At 38.4% G+C, this 18927-nt stretch overlaps 1 protein-coding gene across 1 annotated transcript; it reads left to right on the forward strand.

Moving 5' to 3' along the window:
* The first annotated feature begins 14704 nt into the window (after window positions 1-14704).
* LOC139741263 (uncharacterized) lies at window positions 14705-17320 on the forward strand. Its single transcript, XM_071651862.1, has 4 exons — window positions 14705-14728; window positions 15477-15647; window positions 16349-16414; window positions 17172-17320. The coding sequence occupies exons 2-4, from the start codon at window positions 15503-15505 to the stop codon at window positions 17195-17197; spliced, it is 237 nt and encodes a 78-aa protein (XP_071507963.1). The 5' UTR covers window positions 14705-14728; window positions 15477-15502; the 3' UTR covers window positions 17198-17320.
* The last annotated feature ends 1607 nt before the right edge of the window (window positions 17321-18927 follow it).

An 18927-nucleotide genomic window follows, 5' to 3' on the forward strand; every position in this document is an offset into this window, starting at 1 on the left:
ATAACACGCCGTGCAGCTTTTTCGTTGCACACCTTTTTGCACGGCTGTGTAAAGAAAATGAAGAGTACACAGATGACTCATTTCTGTGCTGTTGGTTGACTACATTCTCAAAACCCATATATATATATATATATATATCATGTATTTTCCGTCGAGAAATACGAAAATTAAATTGAAATTGAAATTGAAATAATCGCGGATAACATTGTAAACGGGTCAAAAAGTATGTTCCTCACTGTCAACGCATTTTTGGTGATTAGGCATGACCCCAAAATACCCTGCATAGCATGTCTCCTTGCGAAATACTCATATTATAACCTATGGGAGGAAGGGACTTTCGTCAGAGTGGTTATTAAACTTACAAAGCTGTCAAATGAGATATCGATTCATTTCGGTAGCCTCACTATTTCACTGCAGAGGCTTCTTTTCTCAGTGTAATTTTTTTTGGAAATAAAACTTCGACAGTCAAATTTCTTTACATGGTTTCTCTGCAAAATAAAAGAAATGCTTCAGAATCGCATTCGTCGATCCGGCGGACCTCATCTAACAATCTAAAATCTAAAAATCTAAATTTTGATATAATCCTATATATATATACATACATAATTTTGATAATGTATCATTATTTTCTCTGTCAATAGGTATACTGTACATCAATTAAACTAGCAATGCGTTACATTAGGCAAACAAAAGGACTACACGATGAGCCGGGAAAAGAGATGTAGGTGAAAATTTCAAAGCTTAAACAGACGCCTGCAAAATATCTTCATGATGGTATGGCGGAATAATGGTTGTGCCAAAGCATAGGCTATAGGATTGATTGTGCTGTTGCACAAAGATATCCATCGTCCTGATTCCCGTAACTTAGTGGCGAAGGGCAGGCTTCGGAACCTCCGGCGGTCAGTGGACGCATATATGAGAACAACGATGCTGGGTAGCCATGAAACGAAGAAGGCCAATACGATAAAGGATAGTGTACGTAGGGCCTTATTATTTGTTTTCAATGCTATCCTCCGTTGATTGATCCCGGCCAGGGTTTCCGAGATGTTCTCGGCGTAAGCCGGGTGACGTTTCTCATGCGACTCTAATACTCTGACTTCGTCTGTTGTTGACATCTTTGAGCTCTTGTCACGTCGTGAGCGCGAACTGGTTGGACATACTGTGTCAGCCGGTTTGGATTGTTTAACCACCATTTTGTCTTCACTCATTTGTGGAGACCACCTGTCATTAACATGAGATGTTTCGTAGGCAGCAGACGTATTGGTAATATTATCACTAAGTACAGATCTACCAAAAGCGTTTTTATCTGTGTCTCCTACACTTGCTGTGGTCGAATTTACAGTCATAACAATTCCTTTAACGTGGCATACAGATTGTTTCTGAAACTTAAAGTCACGTGAACACTTACTAGGTAGAGTATCTTGCTCGAATTCCTTGATAACGTTGTCCTTCCACGAGCTATTAGTACTCATCCTCACTTGAAGGTAAATCCGTAGGCATAGAGGGACAATAATAAAGAACGGCAACACGGCTCGCATGACAACCACAACTATAGTCGTTAAAACCGAATTTGCATAGTTAGCACCACAAAAACCCGCTGAGTTTACACGACCAACGGGACGACTTAAATCCCAAACAGTGCTTATTCCCAACCAAAACACCAATGGAATCACCCATGTTAAAACGTTTATCAAGGCGGCGTTCCTCTTACTCTTCAGCCGGTAATGTTGTAGGGGAAAAGACGTTGCAAAATATCTGTCTATACATATCACCACCATGCCCATGACAGACACTCCGGGGAGAGCATTCTGGAGGCCGTTATCGACTTTGCAGAAAATTTTTCCCAGGATCCAAGTACTATTAAAGAGATACATCTGCGCACGAAACGGCATACAGACTAACCCGACCAGGAGATCTGCCACCGTCATGTTGAAGATGTAGTAATTGCAGTATGTCCACAATTTCTTCTCTGCCCAGAACGCGAGGAGAATTAGTAGATTTGCGATGATTGTAATTAACATGATGCTGAAGAGGACCAAAGCTTGCCAGGTGACTGTAGGATGAATCGCAGTCAAGAGGAGCATTGGTTTTGTACCGGTGTCATTGGTCCATTCTTGACTCTCTGCGATAGAACTGTTGACCATCGTGTAGCCGGTGCTGGAGAGGAGAAATGAGATAAGAATGATGACTTTAACTGCAAACCCTTCATTTTCAATTTGAAATGATTTTTCGTTCCATATTGTTGGCTCGTTTTATCCTTGAGATTGATTTTGTTTGGTTATTTTTCTTTGAATCCTGAATTCAGGGAATTGCTTCGTATAATGTATCTAACTGGTGATAGAAATAATTAAAGTAGCTATTAAAATTGTCTATGTTTTGTGAAGAAATGAAAGATTTAATGAAATAATTACTATTACAAGTAGAAATGATTAGGCGCGGCCAAATGTTTTGATAACAGGCGTTTATCCTACGGTTTAATTCAAAGCCTGCTACGCATTATCATGACGAAGAATTAAAGTGTATCTTGCAGTAAGTTAGGTAATAGTTATTTCTGTTAATTCCCTCCGTGGACTTTTATCTTTTGTCAACGGTAAGTAAGGTCGGACCAACTGTCTTGTCTTATCTTGATAAATATTGAGAAAGGACGTACCTCCAGAAAGCAAGAAAGCCTGCAATGGACAGCGAAATCTTGACTGTCGTGAAGAACTGTCGATAAGTATAGGATGTAGGCCTGAATATCACAGGTACGTTGTCACGAAATAAACTTTAAAGAATAGCTCTCGTTTTGGTAGGAGCATAGCGCAAGGCCACAGTGTTCCAACGGAAGCCTCCCCTCCTTCTGATCAGCACTTCTCCCGTCTTCAAAACATTAACTGACAGATAGCCGCGCCCATAAGAACCCTTTATCTCCTGACGACTTTGAAAATCTCTTTGTTGGACATGCGTCATCTTAACTATTTGTGTTGCGGCATTTTCTTCATTGTGTCCAAATGCATTTAGATGCATCTCATCGTAGTATTCAAAGTTGAGGGAGCTTTTAGTTCTTTGTGAATAGATCGGCGATGATAGATGTACAAGCATTTGTAATCGATCTCTCATTGATGTCTTTACTCAAAGCACGTAAAGTACGCAAGCAAGCAAAGAAAGACTTATAAGACAATTTCTTCGGATGTCTCATTACTATGTCCTTGAAGTTCCGGAGAAATCAGACTTAAGCATTTTTTTTATTTTATTGTGTGTATGTCTCATGAAAGACGTTTATGGTCTATTATCAAAAGTATTCACTGTCGATGTGATCTAAATTCGAATGGAAGAAGAGCTCACGCTGCATAATAATAACTCAAATGATGTGAGGCTGTACAATGTGTATACAATATTTATTGTCTGTTAATGGACGCTGCTACTTTACCTTCTTTCGAGTAGACTCACTCATCGTCAAGTTCTTTAATACTTGCTTCGCCCATTCTCCTGGTCATGAAGGGCGTGCAGCCAACAACGGAAAGTTCCTGTCTTGGCTGTATTACTTTGAAATCAACTTCCCAGCGTTCAGTATAGATACCTTTATGCATATCTTTTAACGAAATGAATTTTGATTCATTATCTAGCTGGGATGGATAAGTAATTTGTAGCACTGCGTCCATTTGAATGAACGTGTAACTAGTTTTCCGAGATATAATGTCTCAAGCTAAATCAATATTGAATTCTTCTAAAATTGAATTCTTTAAAAAGAGATTGAAGATTTTTCTTTTGAAGTCTTTTGAAGCCTTATAATGCAACCGAATAAATATAATTCTGTAATGTATCTTCTTTCACTGTAGGCAGCGTCCTCTTGAGGCATCGACCATTTTTACCGCGTTTAGTATTTTTATATTCCATACGTGCCCTCACGGTTACAATTTGTTCCGCTGGAAAGCAGCTCGACACTGTTTCACTCTCGAAAACGCTATTTGTCTCTGTGGGCTTCGCCCCTTTGGTGTATGCATCAAAATAATTTAGGTTTTTTCTCTCTCTCTCTTTCTCTCTCTCTCTCTTCCTCTTCTCCCTATTTTCTGATCCCTATTATCACACCTTTGCTTTCTTTTTTCTTCTTTCTTTCTTTCTTTCTTTTCTATTCCCGACTTTCCCAGTTTCCCGCACTCTTTGTAGTTGTAAGTTTTTCACCCCCTTTACTTCCCCTCTTTCCCCCTTTCCCTCAGAGGTACCCACATGTTACAAGCATGGTCTTTTGAGTGGGTACCTCCACTTTTTTTTTTCACAGAGTGTATTGAATTTGAATTTGAATTTGAATAGGAATACACAAATATTGTCAACTCTCAATAAAAATCTCTTGCAACTTGCTTTTTCTGTACATGTAAATCAATGTTAATTGAAATTCCTTTGTTTCAGTGGCGAAACGGAGTTCGTTTATGAGCATCGCGTAGCTGCCAAGCTAATGATTATGTGTTAACATGTCCTACATACCTAAAAAATTATCTAAACAAACGAACTCAATGTGGAAACCTGTCCAATTAAGTTATGTCTACACATTGGACTGAATGACTACTCTATCACTAGCGTGTCCATAAGACAAATTCAAGATAATATGACGAAACAATGTATGAGCTAACGCATAGGCAATGGGATTAGCCGTGCTATTTAAAACGCAAACCACCCCAAGCTTCCGCAGGTTCAAGTTAAACGGTTAGACTGTTGAATCCTGATATATCTGAAGCTATCAACATTAAAATTACTCTTCTTCATTTCCATGTTATCAAGAAGACAGCCACTACAAGCCTAATGTTCCATCTGGCAACCCGCGTTGCTGGGATAAGTGTGAGCGAAATGAATTAAGTTTCGTTATTCCGAAGGTTCCTCATTCCGACGTGAAATATAGGTCGTTTTTCGGAAGGTGGTTAGTGCGAAAATGAAGTAAGGTATACGTAATTTCGAAGGCTCGCTGGCACGCACTATCTGTTTGTTTCGGATTAACGAACCTTCTTTCATGTTCGCATTCGAAATGACGCACCTTACTCTTTCTTTTCGGATAAAAAAAATCTTCGGAATAACAAACCCTATTTCATTTTCTGATTAACGAGCCTTCGGAGCAACGAACCTGCGGAATAACGACAAAAATGTTGAGATTAGCCAATCATATTTTATTTATATGTTTCGGAATAACGCATCTTTGAAATAATGAGCTTTGTTCCATTTTTTTTTTAAATCAAAAACCCTCTGAATAACAAACATAATAACGAAGAAGATCACTTTAATGTAGTGTGGACACTGATGACAAGCTGACTAAAAAAGTATTACAAAGTGTCATCCAAAGAGGATGAGAATTACAGACAAGATAAAAACAGGTCAGCCATGACCGCAAATAAACGTGGAACGACTCCCCGATAGGCCTATATGTCACATCGAGGGAGATTACAACATGTCGAACATTAGTTGGGGGTAATATGAAGCATTTTTCATCATTGCTTTTTTTCAGCTGTCAATCAAGCACATTTTTGTTCCGTTCGAAACGATACCATAACATCAAGCTAGACTATCAAGTAGCTGCACTATTTTAGGTCTGATTATGTCGTAAAATTGACTTACAGCAGATGATTCCATACGTGATTCGTTATACAAATAATGCACCGGTAAGCATGCTTTAGTGGAGATGTATGGTTGTATTGATTGTGTCACGTCTCGCCCTCCATAGTTATTGGTGAAGCATGCATGCCCGTGACGACGAAGCACAGTCGAATGCATGTTGCACGATATTGTGAATACCCGAGAGTGAGCTGCGTCTCCACTGATGTCATGAAACTAAATCTGTGCATTATTTGTTTTATAAAGTGGGTCGAATAATAATGGCATTTTTTCATGTAACTTTACGGGTTAATGACAGTCAGCTACATGTAGAACTTTCTCAAAAGTCAAGATGTCCAAAGATGTTCGTTCCATACACTCAAAGAACACTGCACTCTACCACATGCGCAAGGCACGATATAGACGTTGTTTATAGAAATAAGTGCTTGAGAGCGCACGACGCGCTTGTAACAACTGATTAATTGCGCACTGCTAAAGTATGCATTGTGACGTCAGCGAGCATGTAGTTATGCTTTTTCGGTAATGTGCCATAAGATAACACGCCGTGCTGTTAGGCTTTTTCGTTGCACATATTTTGAACGGTTGTGCATGTTATCAAGAAAATGAAGAGCACACACGTGACTTATTTTCTGTGCTGTTGATTGACTACATTCTCGAACCCATATCATAATCACGGATATTCAACAATGAAACCGGGTCCAAAAGTATGTTCCTCACTGTCAACTTTGTGTGTGTGTGTGTGGGATTAGGTACGACGACAAAATACCCGGCATAACTTGTCTCCTTGCGAAATTCTCATAATCTATGAGAGTGGAGGGGGCTTTCGTCACAACGTTTATTAGACTTGCACAGGCGCCGATGAAATATCACTTCATTTCTGTAGCCTCACTGTTTCACTGTAGAGGTTTCTTTTCGCAGTGAAAAATGTGGAAATAAAACTTGGACAGTAAAATTTCCTGACATATTTTCTCTGCGAAATAAAACAAAAGCTTCAGAGTCGCACTCGTTGATCCATCGGACCTCATCCAATACAGGATGCTCTGGTTTTTTTTTTTATTTTCTCACGCTTGTATGATTTTTTCAGGTTCCTGACGGTGAGTGAAAATGGCAAACGTTGAACATAATTCTTTGTGCTCCACCATTAACATTCTTAACAAATCTATCAAGCACATAGTTCCTTAAAAAAATAGTTATGCAGGACTTAGAAGCAGAATCATGGTAAATAAAAAAAAGATTAAAAAAAGATAAAATGAAATCGGTAGGGATCTATTCCGTGTGCTCCATGTTCTTTTACTTTAATATATCCCTTGCGATATCGATCAATATGAGCTATGGTTACAATCCCCAAAATCTAACCTTCTCAGCAGCTGATTTGCAAGATTTTTTTTTTTTTGCCAATTTAGAACTGTTTTAAACTTAAATCGACCACCAGCCTTGGACACCACCAGCCTAGAGCTGGGCTGCCAGCCCAAAAGGCTCTCCAAAAATAGTTGGGCGACAACAGTATTCCACCGCCACCTGGACGTGTCTGGACAGGGTACATGTCGGTCGAAAGCCGCTCTGATTTGCAACAATAGTATTGATCCTCAACCATCCATTGACAGCGTTAATCGAGCTCCTTACTTGATAACATTTAATATCTTCTGCTGTCAGATAATTTATTTTCAAGACGTTTGTAGTTGCAGTCTTGCTCAAATAGTTTCATACATGAAATCACACTGAAGACGAATCAATGTGTTGGATATGATATTGACGAAATCGTTCTGTGAAACACATGGGTTTTATAATTTATTGAATAAAGTTAAATTTCAGGAACTCGATTACAGGTTAATCTTAAATAAAATGAAGGCGCATCGGTTTGATGTAATGTATCATTATTTTCTCTGTCAATAGATATACATAAATCAATATACATTTCTTAAGTGTAAACTGACAGTGCGCTACATTAAGCAAACAAAAGGATTACATGGAGGCCGGGAAAAGAGAAGTAGGCGAAGATTTCAAAGGTTGTACAGACGCCTGCAAAATATCTTCATGAGTGTACGGCGGAATAATGGTTGTGCCAAAGCATAGGCTATAGGATTGATCGTGCTGTTGCAGAAAGATATCCAACGTCCAGATTCCCGTAACGTCGTGGCGAAGGGCAGGCTTCGGAATCTCGGGCGGTCACTAGACGCATATATGAGAACGACGATATTAGGGAGCCAGGTTACGAAGAAGGCCGCTACGATTAATGTCAATGTACGCAGAGCCTTATTATTTGTTTTCAATGTTATCCTTCGTTGATTGATCTCGGCCAGGGTTTCCGACATGTTCTCGGCGTAACCCGGGTGACTTTTCTCAGGCGACTCTAATCCACTGACTTCGTCTGTTGTTGACATCTTTGAGTTCTTGTCACGTCGTGAGCGGGAAGTTGGGCTTACTGTGTCAGCCGATTTTAATCGTTTGACAACTTTGTGTTCGCTCAGTTGTGGAGACCACATGTCAGGAACATGAGATGTTTCGTGGGCAACATACTTGTCGGTAATATTATCACCATCACCCAGTACAGATCTACCAAAAGCGTCCTTAGCTGTGGCTTTTACACTTGCTGTGGTTTTGTTTACAGTCGTATCATTTCCCTTAACCTGACATACTGATTGTTTCTGACACTTAAAGTCACGTGAACACTTATTAGGTAGACTTTCTTGCTCAAATTTCTTAATAACGCTGTCCTTCCACGACCTATTAGTACTCATCCTCACTTGAAGGTAGATCCGTAGGCAAAGTGGGACAAGAATAAAGAATGGCAAAACAGCTCGCAATATCACGACTACAGTGCTTGATAAAACCGACTGTGCATAATTTGGTTCACATAAACCCGAGGCAATTATACGACCACTCGGACGAATCAAGTCCCAAACAGTGCTTATTCCCATCCAAACCATGAGTGGAATCACCCATGTCAAAACGTTGACCAAAGTCGCGTTTATCTTACCCTTCAGCCGATAATGGTGTAGGGGAAATGACGTTGCGAAATATCGATCGATACATATCACCACCATGCCCATGACAGACACTCCGGGGAGAGCATTCTGGAGACCGTTATCGACTTTGCAGAAAACTTCTCCCAGGATCCAAGTACCGCTAAAGAGATACATCTGCGCACGAAACGGCATACAGACTAAGCCGACCAGTAGATCTGCCACCGTCATGTTGAAGATGTAGTAATTGCAGTATGTCCACAATTTCTTCTCTGCCCAGAAGGCCAGGAGAATTAGTAGATTTGCGATGACTGTGATGAACATGATGCCAAAAAGGACCAAAGCTTGCCAGGTGACTGTAGGATGAATCGCAGTCAAGAGGATCATTGTTTTTGTACCGGTGCCATTGGTCCATTCTTGACTCTCTGCGATAGAACTGTTGACCATCGTGTAGCAGATGCTGGAAAGGGGGAAATACTCATGAGATTAGAAAGATGACCCTGGACGCAAACTTTCGTGATTATTTTAGACGATTTTTCGTTCTTTTCCTCTTTTCAATTTCCGAGAATGATTTAGTCTTTCTCGTTGAATATCGTCTGAATGATTTCATAGTACTACCTACAGCGTCATGATTATGCCGATAAAAACAATTTGATAATACATGTAGTCAAAATTGTACTCTAATTTTTATTCAACAAATTATTGATTAAATGAGAATCATTAGTACAAGAAGGAGTGATTGGGCTCTGCAAAAAAGGCTGGATTGTATAGGTGTTAGGGCTTTTAAACGTCAATCCCAAGCACACTACTATTTATTACATATAAGCGTAACTTGCAAAAACTCAGCTAACAGTTGTTCCCTTAGATTACATTTACATTTATCTTTAGAAGACAGTGAAATACAATCGGACCAACTTTCTTGTTTGGTTCTGATGAATAGTGAGAAAGGACATACCTCAAGTCAGAAATCTTGTGATAAACAGAGAAATTCTGAGTGTTGTGAAGAGCTGTCGGTTATGTAGATCTGGATATCACAAGCGCATTGCTCAAGACCAAACCCTAGGGAACAGCTCTCGTACGTGTAGGGTTATAGCGCAAACCTAAGACCAAAATGTTTCGTCTAGAGCTTCCCAGGCTTCTGATCCGCACACCTCACAGTCATAAAAAATGAGATAGCCGCGCCCAATAAGAACCCTTTTCTCTCCTGACGACTTTGAAAACATTTCTGTTGAACATGCGTCACCTTTACTTTTCGTTTTGCGAGATCTTCTTTGTCGTGTCGAAATGCATTAAAGCTATTACGGTCATTACAGTATTAAAAGTTAAGAAGACTTTTAGCAGTGTTGAATAGATCGACAATAATGGGTGTATTTTGATCTCTCATCGATGTCTTAACTCAAAGCACCCAAAGCAAGGAGGTAAAGAATGCCTTATAACATAATATCTATAGATACCTAATTGATTTGTCCTTGCAGCAAGCTTGAGCATCTGTGTCTCACGACAAACCTCAAACTATAATCTTTTCACTGAAGTATTCACCGCTGATGAGCTCTTATTTCTGATTGAAAAAAAAAACGACTCGACAGCATAATAAGCAAGATGATGTGAGGCTATACAATGTGTATTGAGAACTTATTGTCGGCTAATGCACGCTGCTCCTTTCAATAGTTATTGTATTTCCAGTTGACTCATTCATCGTCAAGTTCTTTTAGTACAGTACTTGTGTCCCTAGTACTAAGGAGCTTGAAGCTCCTTGCTAATACTCTGTAATCGATATTCGCCATGAAGTTACGGCCTCTATTAACTTGAAACCAACTTTCCCGCGTTTAGTAAAGATACCTTTTGGCATATTTTTTTTTCTATAAAAGCTTCCGTTCATCATAGATGAGATAGATAAGACACTTTGTATCACGGAATTAAAGTATAACTATATTTTTTTTTTGGGGGGGAGAGATAATGCCTCAGACTTAATCAATATGAATACATAAACTGTCAACTCGATGTGAAAATTACTAGTATTATTGCTCTTTCTACACTTGTAAATCAATGTGAATTGAATTTCGTATTATGCTGCAAATTTCCCGATGATGAAAAGCTTACATGCATTGCATACTAGACCGAAGCCAAGCTAATGCTGCCTTAACTTAAACCTTACCTAAAAGAATCAGAAAACATAAAACTTTATATTGAATACCTGTCCACGTAGGCCCATGTAAACACATGGCACTACCTGGGAACTCTTTGACGAATGCGTCTATGAAATATTTTCCCGATAGTATCACTGAAGCTCCTTGGTATCACGAAACAATGGCTGCGCCTAACTCTATGACTGCTTGTATTGTTGCTGGTCACATTTGATTTTGCTGACTCCAGTCTCAGTGATTTATGTTCTAGCCCTCTGAAACTCACGACGTCGTGGGATGCGCAATTAATGTGCTATAACAATTGCGGGATCCTCCTTATGTTTGGAAGATTGAGGATCAACGTGACCGCACTCATCAAAACTCTGTAGTTGGTTGACAGTGTATTCGTAATGCTGTTTGATTTATACAATTCTTCAGCATTTAGATAATTCAAGCCATCGTGTTTGTGTGATAACAGTTTTCACTTTCCACATGAGCATGATTATGTCCCGAGTTACCTAGGCGGTAGTCTTCGTGTTGTGAGTCTTTACATGTATTGATGACCGGTAGAGAGTTGGGTTTAGTTGGAAATTGCTTTTCGACAGTCAATCTCTTATTTTTAGTGGTTGATCTCACCTGAATGTATATCCGAACGCAGAGTGGTGCAAGAACATAAAATGGAATTATAGCTCGCAAAAGAACAGCCGTTAGACTCGTTGCGATATTCTTTACAAAATTGGCTTCACACAAAGCTTATGTACCATTGAGACCGATCGGTTTGACGAAGTTCCATATTGTAACTATTCCCACCCATATCAAAAACGGAATTAGCCAGGTGATACCGTTGATCATCATTGCCACCTGTTTACTCCTTCTCCGGTAATGAAATATTGGAAACGAAGTTGCTAGGTAACGGTCAAAGCATATCACCACCATCAGGAGACCCACCTGGGGAGATTGCAGTCGAATTCACAGAGTCGTTCACACGCTCCTGCCCGGGCCCTTTGGTAAAACTGTCCATAATGACCTAAAGTCTTGAGGACCACAAGGAAAACAGTAGAGTACAGGATCAGGAATGTTTCGGGAGGGAGTCGCTATCGAAACGTTCACACTATCTTCTCTTTTACTTTGTTATGAAATTACAGTCAGAAGAGCTTTATTTAATACTTCCCTACATTAAGCAATTGATCATTAAAAAGTTATCAATACAAAGTAGATATTAATTTTCACGTGGAATCCATAGAATTCACTCGATGTCTGCGTTTGGAAATTGTTTATATGCCATCAAATAATATGATTTAGATTTTCCCAAGTAACTTTGGATTAGTTCCCCTTTCATCCAACTCAGCCTTGAATATATTGAAAAAAAGTGTACAGAATAGTGTGCAATCTACGCACTGATCACTAGTATGACTAAGCTGAAGAATAAAGAGGTTACACATTAAAGTACAGAAAAGAAGATGCCTTGGTTCATTTGTATCTAAGTTTATCAATTCAACAATAGACTACTTTAATGTCCAAACTAAAAGCTTAGACATAATATATCCTCCGATATGAAGTCAAGAGGATTTATAGATATTGCTACAACCATGTCGCTCTTCTACTAGCCACCGATGTCAGCCGCCCAATATGGCTAGTAATGACAAACTCTAAAAACTAAAGAAGTAAAAAACAATCTGTATACAAATCTTCCAAATATTTTTGACAAATCCCGTGAAATCTAATCGCTGCCTCTCTAGCTCCACTCATTTAAATGGTAGTAAAATTTGACATATTATTACTTTGTCGATCAAATGTATCTGTCGTCCAGCGGACAGAATACCAAAGCGCGACATTGACGCTGTCATCGTCAACGTGTTCCAGAAGGTTTAATTATAACTTGTACGAATTCGAGTTCTGTGCGTTAATGAGGAAGAATACACGCCTCTACCCATGGGATTTTTATTCACTTCGGTCTTCAAATACTATCAAGCTGCCCGATATCGAAACGTCCAATATTTCTTCGGGGACAAAAGGGAAATTTCCGATGTCAACCTGCATCTACGTGTCATCGAAAAAGTGAACATTACACTTCATGCAACTCAGAAGTTAAATATTTCTCCGTAGTTTAAAGAGAGAAGTTTTTCATCGACCTGAGTATTAAGGAGTCTATCAGAGATATGGTGATCGAAGAAAAAACCCTTCCTAATGAATTAGTTTGTCGTAGGTAATAAAGAAAAAACAGCGAAATGATCTTTTTTTTCTTTTTTACGTTAAGGTCGTTTCTGCAGATTGCTTTACTACTTACGTTGAAATATCGTCTTATATCGTTTGAAGGATTCGAACTTAGAGTAATAATTTGACTAATTACCCTGGTTTTAGTTATTTTTCTTACACATTAATTTTGTAATTAACCTTAAGGAAAGATTCGGCTATCAAAAATTTAGATGAGTAGCAAGGGTAATCAGGGTATGACAAGAAGTAATTAATGTGTGACAATGATTTGGCAATCCTTATAGATTGCTCAAACTGTTTTTAAAGAAAGACGGCACAACCCTGCGCACGCCAATGACATGCACGCGACATACCAGCTTGAAGGTTAGAGACCGTATGATACACTATGAAATAAATACTTTCATTTCTTTTCTTTTCTTTTAGCTTCCTCAGCATCCATTTCCCAATTTTGACATTTATATTGGTCATGTTTGTCAATAACGACAAATGGAAAGATATCCAGGTATTAATATTGTTGATTTAGATAACTTGAGACCTATATAGCTTATCTTAATTAGATGCGTATGGCTCTGAATATTTTCTTTACCACAGAGACGTTATTTGACATAAGCCATCAAGCTCCTGCCTATTTTTGGAAATGTTTATCACTGTCATCTCTAAATTGCCTTTTAACGATTGCAATGCCCTGTAGTATCTTGTAGACCTGGTTACTGATAGTATGACGCAAGGTTTATTTTATGTTGTTTGGCAAAATGAGTGCGCTCAATTTTAGGTAAATGGATGTAAGTGCTGTCGGCGTGCAGAATGACATACATCTTTTGTTTTTGTTCAACAATACGTCTTTCACTTGATGTTTGTTCAGCGGATAGGAATCCCAGTGAGGTTTTTGGAATGATATTAATATGACTATACAGAAAAACATAAGACTAGCGTTACAACGGAAAAGAAACGTTAAACGATGAAGCCTAAGATCATAATCATTTAATGACACTTTGAGTTTTGGCGACTTCTACAAATCTCAACGCTGTACTAACTAAAGGTATCAGGTATCTGTGCTTTCTTGATCCGAAACAGAACACGTGTAGCAGCCCTATATCTATGGACTTATATTGATATCATTGCATTTGGTTATTTCAATCATTTATGAGATGTAGGTTATGCCAATATAGAAATGCTTTAGAAAGTTAACTTTTTTTTTCTTCATATGAAATAAGTGAATCAGCCAAAAATTAAAAGAAAACAGACTTTCATATTCCGTGTTGGAGAGAAAAAAAAAGAAGTTATCATCTGTATACATGCCAAGGCTACCAATGCAAAGGAATAATGCAAATGTATGTCATCTATACAGTGTATCAAATGACAGGTTGAGAGCAGGCTCTGTCGAAAGAGGAGAAAAATTTCGTGCTGGTCTGTGATAAACGCCATATTGTCTGACCAGTTACGCGCCATTTCTCGCTCATAATTGAAAACGTGCGGCTCTTGTCCAGCCTGTAGGACGAATCTAAGCAGGGGGTGGTTCCTGATATGATTATACCGGAAGATATCTCTATCTCACAAAAAAGAGCCTCTTTTCTTTCAACGTATCAATAAAGATACACCCTACGGGGCTACAGGACAACTGCCATCTGCTGGACACATTGCCTTGTAATCACCTGATAATTATATTCATTTATGAAAAACTTTCACTCCTTCTTTTAACTTGTTTATTCTAATTACGCTTGAAAAGATTACTTTTTTCCCCCTCATTTGGACGGACATAGTTTGACTCCGAAAATTTGCCTATATATATGGAGTCGATTCAGAGGTAGAAACTGTACATCGATTTGAAGATCTTATTCTGCATCTCTTTTGGTAAGTGCTGTACAGTGCATGTAACAACTCAATTTTACTCCATAGTCATGACCACTGTTGTAGGTGTGTGTGTGTGTGTACGTTCAGTCTGCCACGTTCTAATGATATTCCATGTGTTCTACCTTGTTACTGATTTGTTTTATTTTCTAAAAAATATAAACTCCTGATGCCTGTCATTATAAATCTTTAGTCTTTCTCGCCTTAATTGTACCTATCCATGTGCAGAGATTTTCCTTTTTTGGTTAAAAAAGCGTTAAGTCTAATTTTCACCTATGTTTGGAAGACCAACTCTGATAACGATGAAATGTTAAGATGAATAGAAAGACAATAAGTCTCAAAGAGTGTAGTGAGGCACCTTTTCCAGACTGAATATTCAGTAATCAAGTATCTGAAATGTTGGTGTTCAATAGGTTAAATACCCAGCCTAAATATCTGTTTAGAGTAATTCAAGAACGCATTGCAGTTTTCAAAACTTCTTGTCTATCCCATGAATCATAATTCTTGTAATCAGTCGATATCTCTTCTTATTCAAAATAATTACTGTAAGAACGTCCATAGAAAGGAAATTCATCGTGTGTTACTTATATATCTTCGCTTTCCTTGTGCTGCTCGAATTTGTTATCAACTGGTCTATCATGGGACTGTGAATCTCTTTCTGGATTCATGCTTTCAGTGCAAAGTATCTAGTCGTCAAAAGAAAGACATCAATGTGACAAACTGTATTTTCTGAATTGCGACCTATTTTAAGAGTCATCACCGAACCCAAACCCAAAAATGGCCAAGGCTCTGTTCTTCGTTCTTGCCGCTCTCCTCTTCGTCGCCGCCCTCGCCGAGGTCGAGATGGACGAGCAGGCCGAGCTCATCGACTACTTCTTGGCCGAGAAGAGGGGAATGGGAAGGAACATGAGGAAATACAAGTGTAAGTATCAACACCATCATTGTATTTCATCATTCTTATCAAGGTGACATTTCATAAGACAGAAGTGGTAATTTTATTTTTTTGTAAACTCACAGCATGATGTATGAATAGTTCAAGTTTGTTATAGGAAATGAACTTTCAATATCCCATAACTGAAATAACCTCGTGCGTTGATCCACTTATTTTATGGTGATTATATATATTGATTTTGTTAGGCCTATGTATGTACATAAGGAATTTCATATCATTGTCCGCGCTAAGTATCTAACGTGGAGGCACATAACTTCCTCGAATGATAATTTTGTTATTAGTTTCATGAATTAAAAAAAAGAGCAACCGCATATAGATATAAAATCAGTTTTCGTTCTTATATACTTTCAATTACATTTTTGTTTGGTCACGAAGTTAATTACATTTCGTCTTTATAGTTACACCATTCCATGGAGTTAGTCTTTGGGGCTTTACAATAGGTGGGTATATAACCTACATGTTAGGCATGAATATACACCATGTGATCAGCTTCTTTTTTTTTTTTGATGCAGCTATAATCTGAAACTTCTGAACAATGAGTTCGATCATTTGGTTTATTTGATATTCATCACATTTTTCTTTTTTAGTTTGTATGTTCTTAAACTTTTACTGGAACAGTTTTTGCAGTGGTCATTTTTCTGAATATGAGATTTGTTTCTTCTAATTTACAGACTGCCAGCAGTTCGACCAGGACTGCTGGTGCAGCAGAAGGAACGGAAGAGTCGTCTTCTGTAACGGTAAGTCCTCAAAAATTAACAATTTAAAACAGAACTTGTCCGTACCATCAAACGTTCAGATGGAATGAAAGGAGTCAAAATTCGCGGATTCTTCATTCATTAATGTATCTTCAAAGCGTAAATCAGTAGACCACGAGGTCTTTCTTTTGTGTTTAAAAAAATAATAGGTATCGACATGAAACAATTTATTTTAAAGATTACGATGACATATTTTGTTCTACATTCCATGTAAGCCTAACACATTCAGAAGTGTGAAATGAAGTATTCCTTTTGTCTACATTATAGTTGAGAAACTCAATTACCGATCATCGTAACGTATTGTTTGTTTCTGAAACCTAATATGCAAAGCGGCAAATTCATTTTTATCAAACTTATTGCCAAATAGCAATGAATCGTCTTCTGTAACGGTAAGTCCATAAAAATTAATAAATTAAAACAGAACTTGTCCGTACCATCAAACGTTCAGTTGGAATGAAAGGTCTTTCTCTTGTGTTTTCAAAAAAAAATGGTATTACCTCAAAACGATCCGCCCATAAATGATAATTCCATGTACAATCCATATGCATTTCATCTAAAGTGTAAAATTAATGTGTAAAAATGTCTGCATTTTGTGAATGAATCAGATGAAACAGAACATGGATGGATATGTCAAAATGCAGAAGCTTTTCATAAACGATAAAAAAGACCTAAGCCCTAATGGCACTTTTTGACATTCTGTCCTCTATTTCACTTTTTATTTCTTTGTTTTTTATCACAGGAGCTGGAAGTGGTGCCGCTATCTAAATTTTTTCTGCCAGTTATTTTGAGGGACCTCCGATGACCTATCTGACCAATTCGACCATTCTGATTTCCTCTTCGTAGAGACATAACATTGTATTTTCCATGGAAATTTGAGTATTAAAGAACTTATATTACTACACACCTTTCCGCCTGTGCTACTATTGTACTTCTTGTGGTTTAGTATTATAAACTTTGTAAGTTGTATATCATGAACTAGAGGGAAAGATCTTATCAAGAACCTAAGTAGGGTAAATGTAAAGTTTGGGGACATCTCTTTTGAATCATTAAAAGTTTCAAATTTGTCAATTCCTGTGGAAAAGTTTATGTTGGCGCAGGCTTGTGCATCTGCGATAATCATGAAATAACACATGTGCTGCATTCATGAAATAACAATATGCGTTTGTGTGTGTGTGTGTGTGTGTGTGTGTGTGTGTGTGCGTGTTCGTGTGCGTGTCGCTGGGATACGCAACGCAACGCATATTAATGCACACATGGACACGGGATGTGATAAAAACCTTATAAAAGCCGTTAATTAAGCGCTCCATCCCGTCGGGAAGCAAACAAAAAAAAAACCACCAACAACAATACAGAACAACGCAGTGCATAGCAATGCACACATAGGTCCCACGTACAAGCATACACACACACACACACACACACACACACACACATATATATATATATATATATATATATATATATATATAATATATATATATATATATATATATATATATATATATATATATATATATAAAGCTCCGTGAAAGACGTTTGTTGCGACATAAATTGTCACCCCGTCAAAAATTGTCGCCACCGGCTCGGGGCGACAATTTGTAACGGAGTTGGCATCACAAATTGTTGCCCCGTCTCAAATTGTCGTCTGGCGACAATTTGTGATGCTTGTGCAGTTCCCAATTTTGGACTTCGATGGCGACAATATGTGATGGCAAAATGAAACGTAGCTGCACAAATTGTCGCCGGCCATGCACTGTGAATTGTGTGGTTGGGGTGGTTGCTCCGGTGTTATGCTTTGGTGGGGTGGGTATGACTGGTAAATTATGCGTATGTGTGTTAGGGGGGGTGCATGGTATGTGCTGTGTATGATTTGTAGGTGCGTATTATGTGACTTGTGTATGCGTTTGCGTATAGCTGTGTGTGTGTGTGTGTGTGTATGTGTGTGTGTTTGGAGTACAAGTGTATAATAATACAATATGTGGAAACTGTGCATGTGTGGTGGTTGTATAGTGGTACCGAGTGGTTTGTTTGTCAGTGTGTATACGTGTGCCTGTGTGTGTACGTGTGTCTGTTTGTGTTTGCGTTTTGATGTTTGTGCGTACGAACTTTTTGGGCAGCAGCAGGCACTACTGTGGCAATGAAAATGCCTTCAACGTGTATGAGCACGTGTTTATAGAGTTCACAGCGGCGTTGATTTCAGAATAGTATGGGTGTGTCAATTTCAGCGGTGAGGCGGGCTAGGAGAGAGAGACCGAGAGAAAAGGTATACGAGGGAGGCACCCTCCCTAAATAATATCTGTCTTTGTTCATTTTTTTTTTCACTGCAGTCATATTCTTTCATCAGTCTTAACTTAAATTTCCATATCACTATTCTTTGTCCCAGAATAAGTTTGGCATGCTTTATGCATGAGCGAATAATTTCGACAAATAATTTCTCAATCATTAGTTTCAATCATAGTTTATTTCCAATCAACGAAAATCAAAACGTAATACAA

This window comes from Diadema antillarum, unplaced genomic scaffold (genome assembly GCF_040938485.1).
Source record: "Diadema antillarum isolate AM-2024a unplaced genomic scaffold, OU_Dant_1.0 scf00000031, whole genome shotgun sequence".
Taxonomy (NCBI): Eukaryota; Metazoa; Echinodermata; class Echinoidea; order Diadematoida; family Diadematidae; genus Diadema; species Diadema antillarum.

Coding starts and splice junctions, on each gene's coding strand:
- LOC139741263 (XM_071651862.1), top strand. CDS start 15,503: ATGGCCAAGGCTCTGTTCTTCGTTCTTGCCGCTCTCCTCTTCGTCGCC. Junction 15,648..16,348: donor GAACATGAGGAAATACAAGT/GTAAGTATCAAC, acceptor TCTAATTTACAG/ACTGCCAGCAGTTCGACCAG. Junction 16,415..17,171: donor AAGAGTCGTCTTCTGTAACG/GTAAGTCCTCAA, acceptor TTTTTATCACAG/GAGCTGGAAGTGGTGCCGCT.